Source organism: Diabrotica undecimpunctata, chromosome 4, assembly GCF_040954645.1.
Source record: "Diabrotica undecimpunctata isolate CICGRU chromosome 4, icDiaUnde3, whole genome shotgun sequence".
Taxonomy (NCBI): Eukaryota; Metazoa; Arthropoda; class Insecta; order Coleoptera; family Chrysomelidae; genus Diabrotica; species Diabrotica undecimpunctata.
This window is the reverse complement of record NC_092806.1, coordinates 69,509,083-69,530,606: the sequence shown is the minus strand read 5'-3', so window position 1 is coordinate 69,530,606 and position 21,524 is coordinate 69,509,083. Positions and strand designations below refer to the sequence as shown.

The 21,524-nt window shown below is 32.7% G+C and overlaps 1 protein-coding gene across 1 annotated transcript in view; it reads left to right on the top strand.

Annotated features, from left to right (window-relative positions):
* The first annotated feature begins 468 nt into the window (after nucleotides 1-468).
* Nucleotides 469-21,524, top strand: part of LOC140438705 (uncharacterized) — a 69,839-nt gene continuing 48,783 nt past the window's right edge. Inside the window, exons 1-4 of the mRNA XM_072528349.1 lie at nucleotides 469-680; nucleotides 9,905-10,032; nucleotides 19,304-19,352; nucleotides 20,339-20,626. Of these exons, the coding sequence (XP_072384450.1) occupies nucleotides 550-680; nucleotides 9,905-10,032; nucleotides 19,304-19,352; nucleotides 20,339-20,626 (596 nt within the window). The 5' untranslated portion in view covers nucleotides 469-549. The remainder of the gene's footprint in view (nucleotides 681-9,904; nucleotides 10,033-19,303; nucleotides 19,353-20,338; nucleotides 20,627-21,524) is intronic.

Genomic DNA, 21,524 nt, shown 5'->3' with positions numbered 1-21,524 from the left:
ATCATAATTTTTTACACCGTTGTAGAATTAAATTTACATTTGTATATATCTTACTTAACACATTAGAGAGAGTAATTAAAATAAAACTTTACTTTTACATTGTAAATTAAAAATAAAACCTCATCTAAAATGTAAGTGTATTGATGGTGGTATAGCTCAAGGCTGCGTATTAAATCTAAATTCTATTTATTTGGTATTGTAATATTTTGTATACAAGATAGGTCTAATAATTTTCGATTATGTTTTAGTTCAGGTATGTAAAGAAGTAAAAACTATAAACAAGTAAAAAGTTCAGATTACATAATAATATTATAATAATTTTAAATATTGTCTGCACATGTGCTCGCTAAAACAATATTGGCTGACTTTCAACGACAATTAGGCGATTCGTTTTTGTTTTTAAATTTGATCCCGCCATAATCATTACGTTAGCGAATTTAGTAAATGTACAGCAGTTAATTTCTACGTTTTCGTTTTTAGCTACATAACAAATTATTAGTAAATTCTTCGTTGAATAGTGAATGTGTCAGTAATATCTAGTGATTAATCATGTTTTACGATATTATATTATTAAATTCTCAACACAAGGCCCAGTTTTCTAAAGCTTGGATTGCCGGAACGAGAGGAATAAAATTTATTAAAGAAACCGAAATTAAAGCGATGGACATTCGTAAACTGTGGTAAGTTTTAAGCAATATTTTTCAACATACATTCAATTGTTTAACAATTTAACATGTTTGGTAAATTGTTTTTTATTTGGAACTATTCATATTAGTTGGCTGGCATGTCCATCCCGTACATTTTTTATCCATCAGCACTGGCTTTTATCTAAAACAAATAACTGAGCTCGTACAATTAGTTTTATAAAGATATACACATAAAAATATTTTGTATGTTTTTGTTTTCTTGGCTATTATGATCAATTTACACATCACAAGTTTTTCTGTTCCATTCTACAGACACACCTCAGATAGGTACCTACTTAAATCTACTTGTGACTTACCTATATTGTATATTGCAAGGTGCCAAGCTTTCATTAAGTACAATAAAATATAAAAATATAAATTTTGTTAAACCAATAGCCCGAGAAAAACTTCATATTTTCATTTTTCTACTTTACTTATGATGCATTGATGTATGAATATTTTTTAGTTATTTACTTTGATTGGGTACTTTTAAAAATTTAGTTGACATGATTTCCATACATAAACATATTTTTAAAAAGGCTATTTACTTGCTGTAACCTGAGAAATTATTTATGAAAATTGATAAATTTAATGGATCTTGCTAACTATTGCTTATACTGTTTGGGTTCTTTAATTAAAGACGATAGGAGACAGTACCTACCATTAATGATTTTTGATAAATAGGTTAGAAAAACTATCTCTTCTTATTTTGTTTAAATTAATATTGGATTAAAAAAATAACTCTACCTTTGAAATAAATCCATACAAACAGAAGAATTATTAGTCAAGAGACTACAAAAAAATTTATTCTTTTTTCTATATTTTTGTTAGTGTCAACCATATTTTTTATAATTTTGATGAATGATGTGCCTTTTGAGAATGCATAAAAAAATGCACTTTACTGTGATCCAGCCCAGGGCAACCAGAATTGGACATTTATATGTTAATAATTTAGTGAAGTAAGTATATTTGAGAAATATTATATATATATATATATAAACTCCTGGACAAAATTAACGCACCACTCATGTTTTTCTCAATAATCTTTATTTATTGATAATTTACTGTACGACAAGTTGCCTATGGACCTTGTTTGACAGTAACAGTTGTTATGTAAGCTAATAATAGTCTTGTTTTAACAATAATTTGTATTAAACTTCGTTTTAGACTAAAAGTGAGGTAAACTTTTCATAAAAAGTGCCAATTAAATCAAAGTGCTTGTGAGAAACAAGCTTTTTATTGAGATATTTTCATCACATACATGTTTGCAAGTTCATTTACATAGAAATCAAATAAAAAAATGAACCACCAAAGAAATTTGTCAATGGAGGAGGCAGTGCGAGCATCGACCCTCCTAGAAGAAAGATATTCAATGCGATACGTTGCAGGTTTGTTAGGAAGACACCCTTCCAGCATCAGTCGGAAGGTAAGGCTATATAATGAAACAGGGTCGTACCATCGAAGACCAGGGCAAGGGAAAAACGTTGCACTAATCAAATTGATGATCGTTTTTGAGACAACGTGCTCTCAGAGATAGGAGAGTCACCCGAAATTTTCTAAAAAATGAACTAGCAGATGTTCAAAATGTCGCAATATCGTCTCGAATAGTTAGAAGACGTTTACATGAAACAGAATTGAGCAACAGGAAACCGGCCAAAAGAACCTTGCTGACCAGAGAACACAGGGTTCAGAGATTTAATTTTGCAAGATTGCATCAAAATTGGACCATCGATGATTGGAAACGAGTTCTTTTCTCCGATGAGACTAGAGTAAGCCTAAAAGCTCTAGATGGTCGTGAGCGTGTCTGGCGAAGGCAAGGAGAAAGGTTTGGCAGCTGCAATATCTCTCCTAAAGTACCTTTTGGTGGTGGCTCTAAAATGTTTTGGGGAGGAGTTTGTTTTGAAGTTCGTACGGAGTTGGTCCCCATACATACGAGGTCTATGAATGCCCATTATTACTTAGACAACATTATTGTCGAACATGTAATACCTTTTGCTCCGTTTCTTGGACCTAATTTTTTATTCATGCAAGACAACGCTCGTGCTCATGTAGCTCGACATGTTATTGGCTACCTAAATGATGTTGACATTCCATTATTAGAGTGGCCACCTAACAGTCCGGACATGAATTCTATAGAACATCTATGGGACTATCTCAAAAAAAAAAGATTCGAAGTCGTAGACCCCCTATTGCTAATCACAACCAACTCATTGACGCCGTTATTGAAGAATGGGAGATTATTCCGCAAGCTTTTGTTGAACATTTGATATCAAGCATGCCTCGACGCATAAATGCAGTCATAAGAAGTAGAGGAGGTCCTACACGGTATTAGTGTTGACCCAGATGCATGTTATTGTGTTATTTTACTGATTTTTTTCTTTTTGCAATTTGGAGTTATGCTAGCTTATTTACGCATTTCCGGCAAAAACAGATTTTTAAAGAAACAATAAGGCAAATTAAGGTCATGATAAAGTCATGCTGGACTTATTTGTAGGTGTTTATTATTATTTCAATGTAACTTAGTTTTATTTTGTGTTCATATTGTAAATATTTAGATTAATTAAAGTGGTGCGTTAATTTTGTCCAGGAGTTTATATATATATATATATATATATATATATATATATATATATATGTATATATATATATTATATATATATATATATATATATATATATATATATATATATTATATATATATATATGTATATATATATTATATATATATATATATATATATTATATATATATATATATATATATATATATATATATATATATATATTATATATATATATATATATATATATATATATATTATATATATATATATATATATATATTATATATATATATATATATATATATATATATATATATATATATATATATATGTAATATGAGAAATATTTATTCTTTTCGACCACTTTTGAGGGGGGAGGGGAGATTTTTACCAAATTTTAGTGTAGTATCACTGCACTTTAAAAAGATAGCCTGTAGCTATTTTTTAAATTTTTTAGCCCTCTAGGTGCCTCTGGACCTGAGATATACCCCTCGAAAAAGTCAAAACAACCCTTTTTACCCTATATTTGAAAAGCCGTATCTCTGAGCCCAGTGGACTGATTTTAACTCACAATATTTCAATTTTTTTATTATAGTGTCAACTTTTTGATGAGATAATTTACAAAACCGCGTAAGAAAAATTTTATTTTATATGACAGGAACAATGAAAAGAAAACATAAAAAAATTTAATGATTTTCAATTAATTGTCTAAGTTTAACTAAACGAAGAAAAAATTCTATAAACAGCTATATTAAAGGATTTTTAAATACCTGTCAAACCAGCATTGGTACATTAGAATCCATTTAGTAGATTTGAAGATACAATCTATTAAAAATAGCAAGTTGTTTTTTTCTAAAATTGCATTTTTTATCATATTTTATGTAAACTCATAGTACTTTTTCCTGACAATCCCAAATTGCATAAAAATGTAGGTGAAAGTAGTTTGATACTTATGCAATAATGTCTATTTATACTCTATTCCACGAATATACGACTGTTTTAAATTCGCTTTAAGGTATCGATTTAAATGGTCCAATGTGCTGAATTGTACAATAGTAAATTCTCCCCATTTTTAAAATACTGTTATGACAAATTTAAACCTTAGATTTAAATATGAAGTTATGATATAAATATAGAGTTAATGGTTTATAGAACAGTAATTCAGATTTTGAAGTATATAATTACTATCATTGAGTTTAGTATTGTAAACAAGTTGGTTTTTGAATTAAGTTATTTAAACGAAGTGTAACAATACTTAAGTGATCAAATAGTGTAATTTATTTAGTCGAATATTCAATTAGTATTAAAAAAAACAAAAAAACTTACTTATTCTCTTAATCTCCTAATCTAAAACTATCATCAACGATCAGATTCACAGCCATAATCAGTCGGCGATATAAATATGAAACTGTATATATATTTTCGTTACTTTTTAATATCTGTAACGACTTGTTACTTTAACTATCAACAGCCGGTATGTTATACCCGTTACTTTCGGAACATTTAAAAGTACATCCACTGAAAGCAAAAAAATATTTAAAACTAACAAAGTGAAATATTAGATTCTTTTTCTGGTTTCTGAACCATTGATCTGCCAATTTCTTTTCATTTATATTAAAAAAGTATATTTCTTTTTATTACAGTTGTAGTAGTTGTAGTACCTAATAAAGTAATAAAATAGTGTAATATCAAAGAAACTCGGCACGCCTATTTGGTGTTTACATTTCACGGAAAGCTTACCCAAATGTCTGTCATATTTATTTATGGTAGCGTTTGTGTAAAAATTTTTGTTATTTTCGGATTAAATTTCACAATAAATTTTGCGTCTATCTGAATATATATTAACTGAAATAATTTTAGTTTAGATGTCATACTAGTAGATCCTTTTTATTGGAATAATGATAAGACCAATTTACCTTCATACTTCTACTTGCACAGTAAAATATTCGTTGTCGAAGTAATCCAAAACAGCCGTATATTCGTGGAATAACCTATACCAAATTTCTTAGCTTGGGATTTGAAGAGCTATATACCTATCTGAGAGCAGTGGACCGATTTTAACTCACAGGTTTCATTTTTTAATCGAAGCTATGATGGCGTTGTATTACTTTTTTTCTTTACAGTAAAATGCTGAGGCGAGCGTCACGGAACATGCGCCATGAACAGGCGTTGTCACTGGTAACGTCATAGAATAGCAGATCTTGACATTGATTCACTACTCTTGATCAATTAGTTTCTAGTCATCATATATTTACTCTAAGCAGATATTGTTGAAATGTTGAATTTATTTCCTATTGTTATGAGTTTTTTTGATAATCCTTTGTATCGTATTGTTATTGTCTTGTTATTTTCCTTGTATTATTTCTTGTGGAAGCTGTACGATCTCGTTCTAAGCTGTTTTGTTCTTTCTAAAGGGGAAATCGAAACGTCAAAAATAAACTTATTTTAACTTATATTGTCGCTTATTCCCAACGAAAATAGTAATTAGATTTAAAATCGTTTTGATGTTGTACCTACTATTTTATTATATATGTCATTTTGTCGTAGGTATAAATTTATTTTCTAAATCGATTTTTATATTGTTCTGTTGTTCTTCTAATTTATATATTCTATTGGTAATTTGACTTACCTTTAACTTAAAATTTTCGTGAATCTGAATAAACTATTAATGATTTTTATTTCTACCTCGACTTTTCTAGGCTTCTCCTTTTCCTCTTTTTCTTCTTGCCTACGCTTCCCTTCCTGTTTTGTCTGTGCTTCTTCTTCACCTCCCTACGCTTTTCCTGATCCTATTTCTCTTCTTGTCTAAGTTTCTCTTCATATTCCTTTATTTTTAAAAACCATGCGGGGAGTTCAGGCATATCCATTTCTTTATTAAATTCCGTAGATCCTGTATTAACCATTAACAACAATTGTTTAAATATCTCTTCAATCCCACCGCTGTCACCAATTGTACATTTCTTTAAAATAACCTTATTCAAACACCAACAATATTACAATAAAAAGGAAAAGACAGTTAAGATTTTATTTCACTTACAGGGAGCTTGCGCATCCTCATAACGGCCTCATCAGAACGGCTTTCGCAAACGCTCTGAACGTGAAATAAATCTATTCTGTCTTAGGAAGCAACTCTAACATGGCTTCGTATAGACGCAATGTAGCGACATCTGATAATAAAATCGTAGACTAATTTTCGAAACCAAAACTTGTTTACAACTTTTACAAAATGACAACTATTCAAAATACTCAATTACTACTGTTATTTAAACTGTCAAGTTCCTGTGATTATATACATTTTTGACGTTCCAGCAAAGTTCCAGACTTGCTAGATATTTCGGTATTTTTCGTTGACATCTTGAATATTCTAGAATTTGAATACTTCTTCTTTTTCGTCAAGGGACTTTTTCTATATGGAATAAATCTCACGGAACTGTCGTAACGATATTATTTTAAGATATGTATCTTTGCAATAAAGAATAGTATAATTTTTTTTTCGATCTGAATAGTTATTTTCTTTTATAAACCATCCTTCATGCACATTTTCTATATAAAATTGATTCGAAGATACATATTTTTTTGAATTGAGCCTTCTGAATTATTATTTGAAAGTTATAAAAACGTTTTTTGTATAATGCATAAAAACATTATTATTTTATTTAACTTTCTAGAATGTAGAAAAGAGTTTAAAGCTAATATTGTATTAAAAAGTTTAAACAATTTTTTGAATTACATATTTAAGTATTTGCACCAAAACGCTTAATTCATCAAATTGTATAATTAATAATTTAGCCTACACTGATACTGAATGATAGATATTTGAATTCCTATACTCTGTAATCTATCTACGGGCGAAGATATCAAAAGATTTCCCAAATTTAATAACTAAGATTTCTTAAATGCTTTAACTATTACGCGCGCTCACACACACACACACACACACACACACACACACACACACACACACACACACACAAACACACACGCATATGCACACCCGCACGCACACCCTCACGACACCCACACGCGCACAACAAAGTAAATCTCTTCTATACCTCCACCCCTACCCCATCGCAGACGTAAGCGCCTTTCTCCTTGATTTACCTTTCTCTATATGAAACCTCTAAAATTGCCTCTTCTGCAAATGTGTGCCCATCCAGCAAGTGAGTGATCTTTGTTTTTTGGCCTTGGTCACTGGCTCTCCAGACTGGAGTTTTGTGTGTGAAGGACGGTTGGGTGCCAGTCGGCAAACGGTGTTTGCTTAGCTAGCCAGCCGACCATCCGGAGGGTCTGGATACTAAGCTCGTGACTAACAGTGCGCAACCTGTGCAATACAGTGCATATCAAAAAATCGCAACAGACCCAACAACATATCTGGAGAAAACAACGAAAGCTAAAATACAAGCGTCAAACATCAAGAAAGAACAACAGTTCCAGCTGATTCCACGAGAAAAGTCGTCAAGATGTCCAAAACTGTACGGTTTACCTAAAGTACATAAGGCAGAGCTACCATTACGACCAATAGTCAGCTCTATCGGATCACCGTTACAATCACTGGCAAAATTTCTGGCTGACCAGCTACAACAATATGCGGAGGAAGCGGATTCTTACGTCAAGAACGCAAGCCACTTTATCGACCGTATCAAGGACGTTATTCTGGAACCTGAACACTTATTAGTGAGCTTTGATGTAATCTCATTATTCACCAATGTCCCAGTAGAAAAATCATTAGAAATTATAAGTAGAAAATATCCAATACCACAGGATACACTAAACTTGACGAGGCATTGCTTAAACAACACCTACTTCATCTACAAGGACCAGAGGTACAAACAAGTCGAAGGAGCACCGATGGGTTCACCACTGTCACCTGTAATTTTCAACCTTTTTATGCAAGATATGGAATCAAAAGCAATAGAAACAGCAGAGCATAAACCCAAACTGTGGCTTAGGTATGTTGACGACACATTTATTATCTGGACACATGGAGAAGAGAAACTTAATGAATTTCTACAACACATTAATAATATCCATCCAAAAATACAGTTTACCATGGAACGGGAGAATAACCAACAACTTCCATTCCTAGATGTGTTAGATATTAAGAAAGAAGACGGAAGCATAGGACATAGAGTATACCGAAAACCAACCCATACTGACAGGTACTTACACGCAGACTCACGCCATCATCCTGCACAATTAAATTTGGTAATAAAAACCTTAATAACAAGATCTGAGAAACTGGCAGATGAGGACCATAAGAACGAAGAAATGCACAAAGTCAAAACAGCTCTAAGAAAAAATGGTTTCTCCATGTCCACGATTGAAAAAGCACAGAAATCCCGAATCAACAGCAAAGATCCAGAAAAAGAAGAAAAACCAGTCGGAAAAACTATCCTGCCCTATATAAAGGATACGACAGACAAAATCAGCAGAGTTCAAAGAAAAAACAAAATAAAAACTATTTTTAACACCTACAGAAAAATCGCAACCATATTACCATCACCAAAAACAAAAGTTGCATTGGAAAATTAAGGCGTCTACAGAATACCGTGTGAAGACTGAGATAAATCGTACATCGGACAAACAAATCGAAGGATACAGGTTAGACGCGAAGAACATCGAAACGCCATATATATGAAGAAGTAATTGAAATACCAAAAAAAAATTGAAGAAGAAAAAACCTAGAAATTCATGGAATACAGGAAGAATTTTAGAAACATTAATGCAAAAAATAAGAATTCATACAAACCCAGAAGAAGAAATACTACTGACAGAAATAAAGAGTGGGAGTAACAGAACAGACATTACTCTTTACTTTACAGACTTTACTCCTTACGAATAGAAAACATGTCGCATTCCTTAATCCTGTTAAAATCTAGTTACCCTTTTCCTATCCCTTTCTGATGAAGGGTAACAGCAATCATCAATATAATCTCAAGGCCAAGAGGAAGTGATCCTGGATCGGCTTGAAACTGGACTACCTCAAGCATGACTGAAGCAGTTTAAAATGTTGTGGTACTGCCTTAGGAAAGGCAACAGGAAACCACCCCATTATTATTCTCTAATTCATTCATAATGGCACTGACATATGATAAAAAAAAGGTATACTGATCATGGTCCTCGGACACCAAAGTACGGCAGGAGAAAAGAAGGCTTCCCAGGCCGTTATCCAGCGAAATCCATGTGACAATAAAAAAGAAATAATAAGGATACAATCAGACATGAGAACTTTATTTATTCCGTTTTATATATTTATATTTACTTTCTTCCGCTCCGCTCTTATCTCTGTCCTTTTCCATTTCATTCCGTTTCGCGATATTGTGGGGATTTATGTAATCATGAGGAAGACATACTAGTGATCTGGCTTATCGGGTGAGTTTTGGAGTAATAATTGATCCAAATTAGAAAAATAGATAATAATAAATAAATAAAATAGAAAATAATAAAGATAGGAACAAACTTATGAACGATTCAGGTTTGGAATATAAATATTATCCGTTTTGAAGATATTCAATAAAATTTTAATTTATTGGGCCTCCAGGCACGCAATTGTCGGAATAATAATTAATTCACTCTTATAAAAAATCTTATTCAATTAGCACAGACAAATTAATGCTATTTAGGAAGTTTTATTACTTATACTTTTTTTTTTCAGTGATAATATAATACAGTATGTTATAACTACTTCCACTGCACCGAAAAAGAGATTTTCGCTTAGACTTTCCACAATCTTGACATATGGAGCTATTAAAATTTACAGAGAACAAGTCATTATACTTCAAGGTATGTTCATTTGAATTTTTTTATTTTATGAAAAGGTCTTTTTTCTGTATTAATAATTAAATATTTTTTATTGTATTAATTATTTGTTACATGTAGATTGTAGGTTATAGATTTTTAAAGAGGTTGTTTGTACTTATACATAAATCTTTTGACACTGAGACCTAAAAGATCTTTTGTAGAGACTGCATATTGGAGTTACATGTTTTTATTTGATTCTAAAAAGATCTGTTCCATCTATTCATAGGGTTGGCGAACGACTACACAGGCCGACATGATTTTTGGTGTTTTGAATTTGATAAGTATCCTTAGTTAATAGGGATACGTGATGGATTGGACCGTTACTTGATAAAAGTTTATTTTATCAAGTAATAAAACACTGAAAACTTTTGTTTTCAACACTTCCATAAATTTTATCACAATTTATTATCACGACAGCAGTTTCGGCAGAGCGTCAAACATTTTATAGTATTTTACCCATTAATGCCCAAAATTAATTTTTTATCAAAACAAAATCAAAACTTGAGAATTATATATTCGTTCATTCATTATATATTTTAAAATTTTTACAACGTGTGATATTTAACAAAACATTGCTCGGGATGAAGTCCTACATTACATTTAATGCATTGATATTTGGTACATTTGCCACATTTGCCGCACCTTCGTTGTTTTTCAAAATTTTCCACCAAATGACCTACATTATCCAAACGAATTTCGTCAGCAACATGTTTTGAAAATTTTGGACGTACTTCACGTGGCGTTGGAATATCTGGAGCTGTCAGCAGGGCCTTCACAATTCGGCTGTAAAATTCTAATAAAGAAATTGCCTCAATGTTGCAGTAAAGAAAACACATGTTGACTATTGCCCCATTCAAGCAAAATCTAAACATTGCTCAATACCATTTTTTTAGATCAAATTCTAATCCTTTATATTTCTTAGCTTATCGAATAAGTCTACATCACCCATTCCCTTGTTACACATTTGCACAATGTTTTTTAAGGGACAGCTATAATTTTTTTGACTTTTCTGGACCATATGTTACAATTTCCTATAGTAAATATTTCTGGGCTTGAAATATTAGTTGCTATAATGACTTCATTATTGTCAGTTGAACTTCGTTGAACTTCGTTATTCTAGCGAACAAGAGTGAGCTGATGTTCTTCGCTATGTAGAACGTGGAAAGTTCCACGAATTTATTTTTTTTATTTTTTTGAGCTCTGGGTACTTTCAATCCTGTCTTTTCTAATTGTGCCAATACAGTGTATCTTTTGATCTCTCAACCTTGTCAGTAAAGGTAAAGATACAAAAAAAATTATCAATATAGATAACATATTCTTGTGGTAAAAATCCTGTACACAGCTTTTCGGTTACAGAACTTCCTAACGAGTTACCTTGTAATTTATCTTCACTTTCAGCATAGGGATATAATTTTGAAAGGTAACCTTTATTGGTCGCAACGTACCAGAATTTATATTCGTAACGGATGGGTTTTCCTCAATTAAACTGCTTCATTGAATGATGCCCATAATACGACTCCATGGCTTCGTCCACTGAGAAACTTCCGTTCACTGGCTGAAGGTAATGATGAAAACGTTTATTTAGACGGTCAATTGGGGATTAAACTGTGAACGCTATATTGGTTGTACAACGTATTATCGTTAAAGTGTAAAAATCAATGAATCCGTTCAAATCTGTTACGACTCATGATATTACTAATTACATGAGAGTGAGAGTCTCCTCGACATTCCAAATACATACTCCTAGAAGGCAATGGGTGGTATCCAGAGAGAATAAGTATGCCAAAGTATTTATATAAATAATCAACGGACAAAGGGAAAGGGCAGGATTTTTGTAAAACGTACTTTACCGTTTCTTTACAAAGATAGTCCATGAATTTTTCATCAAAAAATAATTTAAACACATCGATTGGCTTCAAATTTTGTTGTTTCCATTCATTAAGTATCTGGGGTTCCATATTGTTTTTGAAAATATTATTTACGGCTCTTTTTTCCACTTAAGATCGATTCTTTTCATAGATTTTATTCTGTTTTCAGAATCTTGTGAAATTTCTGTAACCTCCCTTTTTCTTTTGTTATCTGATTCGTGAGTTTCAGTCCCAGTTGTATTTGACAGCACTGTTTTCTGAATTGCTGTGTTTTTTCGAGAAACAGCTGTAATATCCATGCTTTGAGATAGTGTACCTTGGCCAATACTTTGAAAAGTGTAATTAAACTGGTCTTCCTCATTACTTCCAGCATCATCTCTGTCCAGAATCATTTCCGTCATTTGGATAATGCAACGTGAGTTGAACTTCGTTACACTGGTCAATTTCCTGAGTCAAAGTTTCGTCATCTTCTAAACTCTGATATATTTTTAACAATTCCTCTGCATCTTTGGGATTATTAGGATTACATTTTTTCTTCATTTTTTCTAAAACAGGAAGAATATTGATTAGTTACCACAATTGCCCAGCGTATTATATATCATACACAAGAATCAAAGACCTTCAAAATACTCACTATTTATAGTATAAATTTCAATATTATTTATATCACTATTTGATATTTAGAAGCCTTACTAGTAGAACACTACAAAAGATTCTTCAAAATAAGTCAAACAAATCCTACAAACTCTCCTAAAATGCAACCGGCGAACTATCATATAACCTAAGAAAACTTTACCGCCAAGCGCTTATAAATTTCTAATGTGATGATAAACAGTTACCTTCTAACATCTACTATGTAACCTATAATGGAAAAAACTCAGTACTTTCTGCTCGATTACATATACAGGCAAGATATCATCAAAAATAGCCAAACACAGAAAAAAGAAAGGAATAACGGCAGCTTTCAGAACAAACAAAAACTTAAGCAAATATATTAAGAACAACAAGAACAAAAAGAAAAAGCACTTACACAATGGTGTATACAAACTTACATGTGACGACTGCCCAAAAACTACATCGGTCAAACTGGTAGAATCTTCACCAAACGGATAGCAGAACACAAAAGGCTTTCAATAATAGTAAAACAGATTCTACGTACGCACTTCACCTTCTAGATCATAATCATTATTTTAATAACCAATTTCAAACCCTTCCTATTCAAAATAAAGGCCTTAAGCTATCATTATTCAATACCCTTTGTACTTACCTTTGGTCTGGAATAATTTCCTAGTAAGCTATACAAAGTTTTTTATGCATTTTTGGATAGCGGAGAATAGTTGCCGTTCAATAAAAGGAGTACTATAGCTTCTTCTTTAGTAAAACTATCAACAAATCCGTTACCAATAATTAATTTATACCCGGAAATCCATAATAAAGTTATGTGTTTGTACTTCGACGGTTACTTAAGGGATTGTTTGCAGTTCCAGCCACTAATGACTTGCAAGTTGTTGTGTAGTCTTAGAAGTATTTACTGCAACTTGGTTATCGAATGCAATAAATACTTGAAAAATTATTATATAACACTTTTTCGAGGACTCTGGATTGAAAAAATATTGCCAGTATTTAAGCTAAAGAAATTACTTGTTAGTACTTACCCAGGGAGGGGGGATTGAGTATGCACTTTTTTGTCTCCTCGGTACCTCGACGTTTTTTATGTTTTTGTTGCATAGATTCGCTTTTCCAGGGTGCCAGGCTGAGAACCCGGGAGATAATTTGTTATTACCAATTAAATTGTTTAAATTATTGTATCTTCTAAACTATTAGAGATATTTAATTTTACCACAATGAAAGTAGTTCATTTAAAAAAAAATTAACAAAATGGCGTTTCGTAAACTTTGATTAGATTGTTAGAACCGGAGGTATAACACATTTTGTGAAAAACAATTGCAAAGTTGGCATTCGATGGGGTTTTTCCAAGTATAACTTAGCTTTCATAAGTGCGATTACCTTTCAAAACACCCTCATTTTAAAGGTAATTATTTCAGCTTTAAAAAAACTTTGCAAAGTTAGTTTATCTGTATTAAACAAAAGTTATAACACTTAAACATTAAAAATTTCACTAAAAAGTTGCGAAATTATATGTTTATTAGAGATTTAAACAAAATGAAGGGATAAACTTTGAAAATCTGGCTAATGGAAGTTATAGAACAACTCAAAACGAACATTTTAATCTTTAGTAAATGTTTCTATGTTAATTTTAGACCAAGGTATGGAACTTTTAATAATGCTCTCTGAGGCGAGCGTCTGCGATAGGAACATTTACCAAAGCTTAAAATGTTCATCAATCAATCTTTTAAATTAAATTAAATTATTTTAAATTAACCAAACTGCCAACACTTACGGCTCAATTTTGTTTAAAACTCTTATAAACAAATTAATTCACCACTTTTTAAAGAAAATTTTAACTATAAACTGCTATAACTTTTTTTAAGCTTTCGTAAATGTTAATTTTTTGCGGAGATATAAAAAAAAAATAGTTTACGCGCATGGTTTATGCACGCCCGCAGTCGCTGCGAGAAACATTTACCAAAAATTAAAATGTTAGTTTTGTGTTGTTCTATAACTTTGATTAGCCAGATTGTCAAAGTTTATATAATAATTTTGTTTAAATCTCTTGTAAACAAATTAATTCACAACTTTTTAGTGAAATTTTTTAAGTTTAACTTTTTTATTAATAAAGATATGGAAAGTGTAAGGATGCAATCCTCAAGTGGAGAAAGAAGTCCTCTTCTTATTGCCATTGAACGACGCTTACTTAACCCTTTAATCGGCAAAATAGAAATCGGGGGTTTAACTTTCTGAAAATTTTGGTTTCGGGGTAATTTTGGTACGCGAAATACGAATGAAAAGTCAATTTCTCGATATCTTTATTGAGTTAGCCACAAAGTGAAAAAGAAGAATGCCGCCCATATGGCCGGTATATCGTTCTAAACATTTAAATTTTTATTGATATAAACTTGGTAAAAAAATTAATAGATAATAACTAATAAATGAAATACACATTAACGACGGACGTGGTAGTCTTTCCAACAATTTTTGGCACCGGAATAACATAAATGCAGTTGATATTTCGGGCAGAAAGTGTGTATCTCCGACTTCTTGCAGTATTTGCAGGACTTTTTAAGGCCTGGAATCCATTCAGAAACATGATCTACTCCATCGTGCCGTACGTCTTCAACAGGATGCGCCGCCTTTGTACCAGCATTAGTAATATTAGTAGGGAACGGTGAGTTTGAAGGTGGACCAATATGTCTTTTCTGAACATAAGAGCACAGACCTTTAGCAATTTTCACACGAAATTGGAATAGTCTCATATTTTTTTCTTGTGAAGCTTCTTCTTCTTCTCTGAAATCTGTTTTCATGGCATCTTCATTATATGATCTGCGATACAAAATGAACGCATTTGTGACAGCCATATCCAGAAGATGGTAAAAGATGCGTGTCATTGCATCCATTGTTTTAATGCGCAGTCCACTTCGTCCCATATGAGAGTCCATGAGGTCAACTCCACCCATATGCGAATTGTACTTACGAATTATTTGGGGGTAGTCAACATTAATGTATTCTTTCTTTTTTTTTGTCGTAACGAGTCGTTTTTGCTATCTGTTTGTCTGAATTCAATTTCCGAAACGGTTTGACCCCAACGTAAGTTGAACAAAATTTTACGTTCTTGGTGTCTTTCCAGAGGACAGTGGTAAGATCCACACCATATGCACAACCCATATACTCCACTGGATAACCTCGTTCCGCGTCTTTGATTTCTCTATCTGTATCAAGCGGAAGTTTACAATTGCGAATTCGATTTGCACGTATTGTCCCCAAACCAATAATTCCACGAGCTCGTAAATAAACTAGAAGAGGCAAGGATGTGTAAAAATTGTCACAATATACAATATGGTTTTTGAAATTTGGAATTGTTTGTGACAACCGAATAACAACGTTGCTGGTAGCTCCGAGGTCTGGTGTTCCTGGCACGATGATGTTATCTCCAGCACCATTATATATCTCAAATTGGTACGAATATCCTGTGGTATCGCACAGTACAAACAACTTAATTTACCATTTATGGGGTTTGTTCGGCATGTACTGGCGTAAATGGTGCGCAATTTTTGTCGAACACATTTGCTCGTCAACACATAACCGCGCATTCTTTGGAACTGAATTGAAGCGTGCATTTAAAATATTAACAACTTTCCTGATTCTAAAAAGCGAATCATATCCAGGTTGTCCTTTTTGGATACGTTCTGCTTCATTAGCAAAACAAACATATTTTTTTATCCGCTCAAACTTCTTCAGTGGCATACACCAGGAATTGCATAAATCCGAATTGTCCTCAGTGTGACTCCATATTGGGATACCGAAAAATGGACATGTACAATAGAATTCCGACGTCTCGTCGAATCTGCACTGCATCAACGTTGAATTGTGTGTTTATGTCTTTCAAACGTGCGTTCCGATTGGTTTCACAAACAACCAGGTCGATCAGTTTATCCGTAAAAAAAATAACAAAAATACTCCATTGGTGTCTTTAGCTTTTTTACAGTAAAGGGCAATGTAGTGTTTCCTCGAAATGCGACTTCATTGACATGCAATTGCATTGACTTTTTTCGCCATACAATTTTCGTAAACTCAGCTGAATTTTTGTCGATCGCATCCAAGCCTGAAAACAGAAAGAGAAAAAATTAGTATTGCATTGACTTTCCGTGTTTTATTAGCATACCTGTGCCAGTAAAGCCACCCGCTGATGGTACTATTTGCGGTCCCGTAGCTTCTACAGTTGGTAACGGGGATCTGGGTCTTTTCTTTGGTTTAAACTTAGTGGTTGTTGCTAGTTGTGTGGAAGTTGGTGCAATTGGTTCTTTTGATATTAACGGTACGGGAGATACTGAAACGTCTATTTGATTATCCGGATCAGTTGTTGAAACTTCTGGTGTTGTAGTTTCTGGTGTTATAAGTTTCGGAAAAGTTAATGTTGCTATTTCAGAAGTAGATATATTTACATGTGGTTCTGAAACGCCCACTAAACATTCACTAACATTAGTGAGATTACTTAGTTTCAACGAAAGGTTCATGGAGAGATCCAAATCCATGATATTTTCACGTAAACAAGGAGCAATCATCTCATCGTTCTCGGCTGTGAGCACATCCGCCTTGTAGTCATAATCCGGATCGGCTATGCTATCATCATCATCTTCGTAAACTGACTCGTCATCTGAAGCAAGATTAGAGTTCAAGATCTCGTCGATTTGTTCATCGGTTAATGTGGAAAGATCGTATTTTGTTCTTTTTTCCGCTTCTGTCAGCTCGTGATACCTTTTCGCACCATACTTTCTTCGTGTTTGAGATCTATTCTTTTCCATGGTTTACGATAGAAAGAAAAAAATGTATAAATAATACAAATATGTAGTTTTATTCAAATACGCGAAGCAATTATTTTTACCGTACACCGACAAGCCGGCCAAAAGGCGGGTATCACTCAACACTCCAAAAGTAGCACTAATTTTGCATTTCTCATCAAACACGCTAGTAAACTATCAAACAAATACTATAAGTACTTACCAAAAAAAATATAAAATCAATTGGACAACTAGAACTATTTTATTTTACGGTTCGATTCCACGTGTTCCAGAGCAATAATTTGTATGTACGATTTACTTGTTTGTTTCTACGTAACTGGCTATATCCTTATCTATGGCTATATCTCTCAAGTAACTGAACCTACAACTTTTAAACCGTTACCGTTGGTCGACTCTATTCTTGCCCAAAAGCGGTGTAGTCGATGTGAGAGCAAATAAATCTTACATTTTAAAATAATTCGGTTATTTTACTTTACTTTACTTTACTTAATCAGTAGACCCATTTGTCCTTTCGGTGTTGGGCCGTTTAAAATACAATTCATTACATTACACTATTTGACGGTCTTCTGAGGTGTCCTAGCTCTTAACGAACTTTCTCCATTCCTTCCTATTGGATGCCATCTGTGTTGCTTCCTGCCAAGTCTTACCCTTACTCTGTAGTATCTGCGAGATGTCACTGTTCCATTCTTTAATGGGTCTTCCTCTTCTGTTCTTCCCTATTGGTTTGGCGTCCCACACTCTTTTAACTTGTCTATTATTGTCCATCCGGGTTAGATGTCCGAACCATGCCAATTTTTTCTCTTTGATTGACTCGAGTATCGGTTTGATTTTGAGTCTTTCTCTTATTTCTTCATTTCTGATTCTATCAGTTCTTTTTACTCCTATCGTTCTTCTGAGGTATTTCATCTCTGCTGCCTGAATTCTGCTCTGATGTCTTTTGTTTAATATCCAATTTTCTGCTCCATATGTCACTGTAGGTCTATATATTGTTTTGTATATTGTCATCTTGGTCTTTGTTGATATTTCTTTGTTATTAAGGAATCCTCTATTTAGTGCTTGGAATAGTTTTCCTGTGTTTTCCATTCTGTTGTTAAGGTCATCCTCGATGTCTCCTTTGTTGTTGATTACTGTTCCTAAGTATTTGTATAAATTTGTCTGTATTATTTTTTGTTGGTCTATCATTACTTCTATTTGATCTTCCGTCCCTTGTTTCCTTGATATTTTCATTATTTGAGTCTTCTCTTTGTTTACGTTTAGGTTGTATTTGCTTGCTTCTAGGTTCCATTTCTCTAAGTTGTATTTCAGTTTTTCTGCAGTTTCCGCAATTAATACTATGTCGTCTGCAAATATACACATCTCAGCATTTATCATTTGCATTCTGTTCCAACCGACGCAGTATTTCTTGAATGTTTTCTTACATTCTTTCACTATCTCATCTATTACATTTATGAATAGTACTGGGCTGAGACTTCCCCCTTGTCTAACTCCTTGGGTTGTTTCAAATGGTTCTGACTGTATATTTAACATTCTTACTGTATTTGTTGTTTTCATGTATATACTCTTTGTTGCTTCTATCAGTTCTTCACTTACTTGTTTCTTTCGGTTATTTTAATGCCGGCCTTATGACGGGATTACCGATTAAAGAGTTAACTGCCCATCATCGAGCCATGTACTTGTTACTAGAGGAAAGTAAGGGAATTCCTGACTGCATTATGTTGTGCTTTTATTGTAATATATATTTCTATATTGTGGTGTAATCTTACACCATAGGTACGCTAAATAAAACGAATAAATAATAGATGTTCTGATGGTATTATATAGAAAAAATGAAATAGGAACAAGAATAAAAAATATTCAGCTACCCTACTATACTCCCAAAGCCGCGAAGCGGTATAAAACGGGAGACTATTATTATATAAAAAATATTTAAATTGTTACGATTAAAATCTACACATTATGTTGTTTCAGGCCAGTGCTCAAAAGCAATTCAATTTGTTAACATCCCTATAGGAATTAGGTAAGTGTAAATAGTTTATATGTGCCACACAGTTTTCTCATTTACTCATCTCATCTTAAAAACTACTAAACAGTTTTAAACAAAAATTGAAAATCTTAATAATCTTATTTCAAATTCAACGGTATACTACAGAGAGAGTAATCATAGAAAGAAAAAAATTAATAAACATAAAAATTAATAAACACAAACATAAAAGAAGTTAAAAAGACGAGATGACAAGACAAGACAAGATTTAGGGAGTGAATTATTTTATATCGACAAACGAAAGTCACATTTGTACTATCAAGTTATTAATTAAACCTAAATTATATACCGATTTTTAATTCGTATTTAGAAAGTGCAGGATATTATTTAATTTAAGTCAATTAACAGCTTAACACCTTGACTGCGTCAAGTATCCCCAGGGGCATGTGCGTAATTTTTCAAGTGTGCTGAAGTAAAATTGGTCAAACCGTCGCATCTTGAGGTAGCGATAAAAATGGTATTTGTACGTCGTTTTAAGTGTAACGCCGTTTCAACTTGTTGGTGCTTGTCGCTGTATATATTCAATTTCAGTTTATTGTAGTTCATTGAAGTGTGAGCAGTACTTGTTAAAATGTCGAAAAGGGTAAGATATATGATTGCTATAGTGAAACAAAAGTTGATAGAAGTTGCAAATGAGCAAACAATCAGTGATAATAAAAACTTTGGAGAGAGTTCTGAAGCAAATACTATTTTAAATGAATTACATGATAATACAGGATTGATTGAAAGTCATGAAAATTTTAATAATTAAAACGAACAACAGTTTATACGAACAGAAGTAGAACACGAAATGGATAACGAACAGGCTGATGAACTCGATATGGAGAATGAGCGGACAGCAACTCAATCTTCATCTGATCCGACACTATCGAAGATCCCTTTGACAGTGACAATTCATTGCTAGATAAAATTTATTTTCCTTTATCTTCTTCATCCCCCGATTTAGATTCTTCTATTGATAGTGATGACGAAATTATTACTACACCATATCAGCAAGTTCCATCAGATCATAATGAACAGAATGCTGAGAATAGTGATAGTGATGAATGGTGTGATTTAGAAGAAGATGTAGATGGTGACGATTTTGTACTAAGAAAGAATACATTAGTTGGTATTGAACCACATGCGGTACAGAAACCAATAGACTTTTTTAGTCATTTCGTATTTGATGAAATATTGGATATTATTGTTAATGAAACTAACATTTCTGCTGTTCAACAATTAAATATGCGACACTCAAGAAAATCCAGGTTAAATTTATGGACAGACACAAACAAAACTGGAATAAGAGCCTTCCTAGGGGTAATAATTGCAATGGATCTCACTCAGGTACCACAGTTTATATTGGTTTATATTGGTCTAAAGCTGATATATTTTATAATAAATTTGTCGCAAAAGGTTTAACTCGAGACCGCTTTTTGCTTTTATTGAAACTTCTTCATTTTGAAAATAATGAGACATCTAATACCACTAATAGATTATGCAAAATAGAAAATTTAGTTACGAAGTTGATTCAAAATTTTCAAAGAATAATGGAGCCTGGCAACATTCTCGTTATAGATTAATCTATGGTACCTTTCAGAGGGAGACTCCATTTTCGTCAGTACATCCCCAACAAGACTCATAAATATGGAGTAAAACTATACAAACTTTGTTCTCCTGAAGGCTATACTTTCAATGTAAGTATTTAAACAGGAAAAAATGAACAACAACCAGTTAATGTAGCACATTCTGAAGCAGTTGTTCTAAAATTACTTTGGTGTATCACAGATAAAGCTGGCAAAATATTATTAGCTGATAACTTTTATTCAGGAATACCTCTCATTCAAAGATTGTTAGCAGAAAATATGACGTACTGTGGGACTCTAAGAGGAAACAGAAAGGGAATACCACCTATTTTTAACTAGTCCAAGAAGATAAAGCCAACAGAGGTCATTAGAAAAAAAAAGATGGACTAAGAATTATTAAGTGGATGGATAGGAGACCTGTGTTAATGATTTCAAGTGTCCCAGCCCATACTAAATAGTTGATTCCAACAGGAATGCAGAATAGGTAAAAAGAGGATATTGTGAAACCGAAATGTATAATTGATTACAACTCTGCAAAGAAAGGCGCAGACTATTCTGACCAGATACCTCATCTTACCAT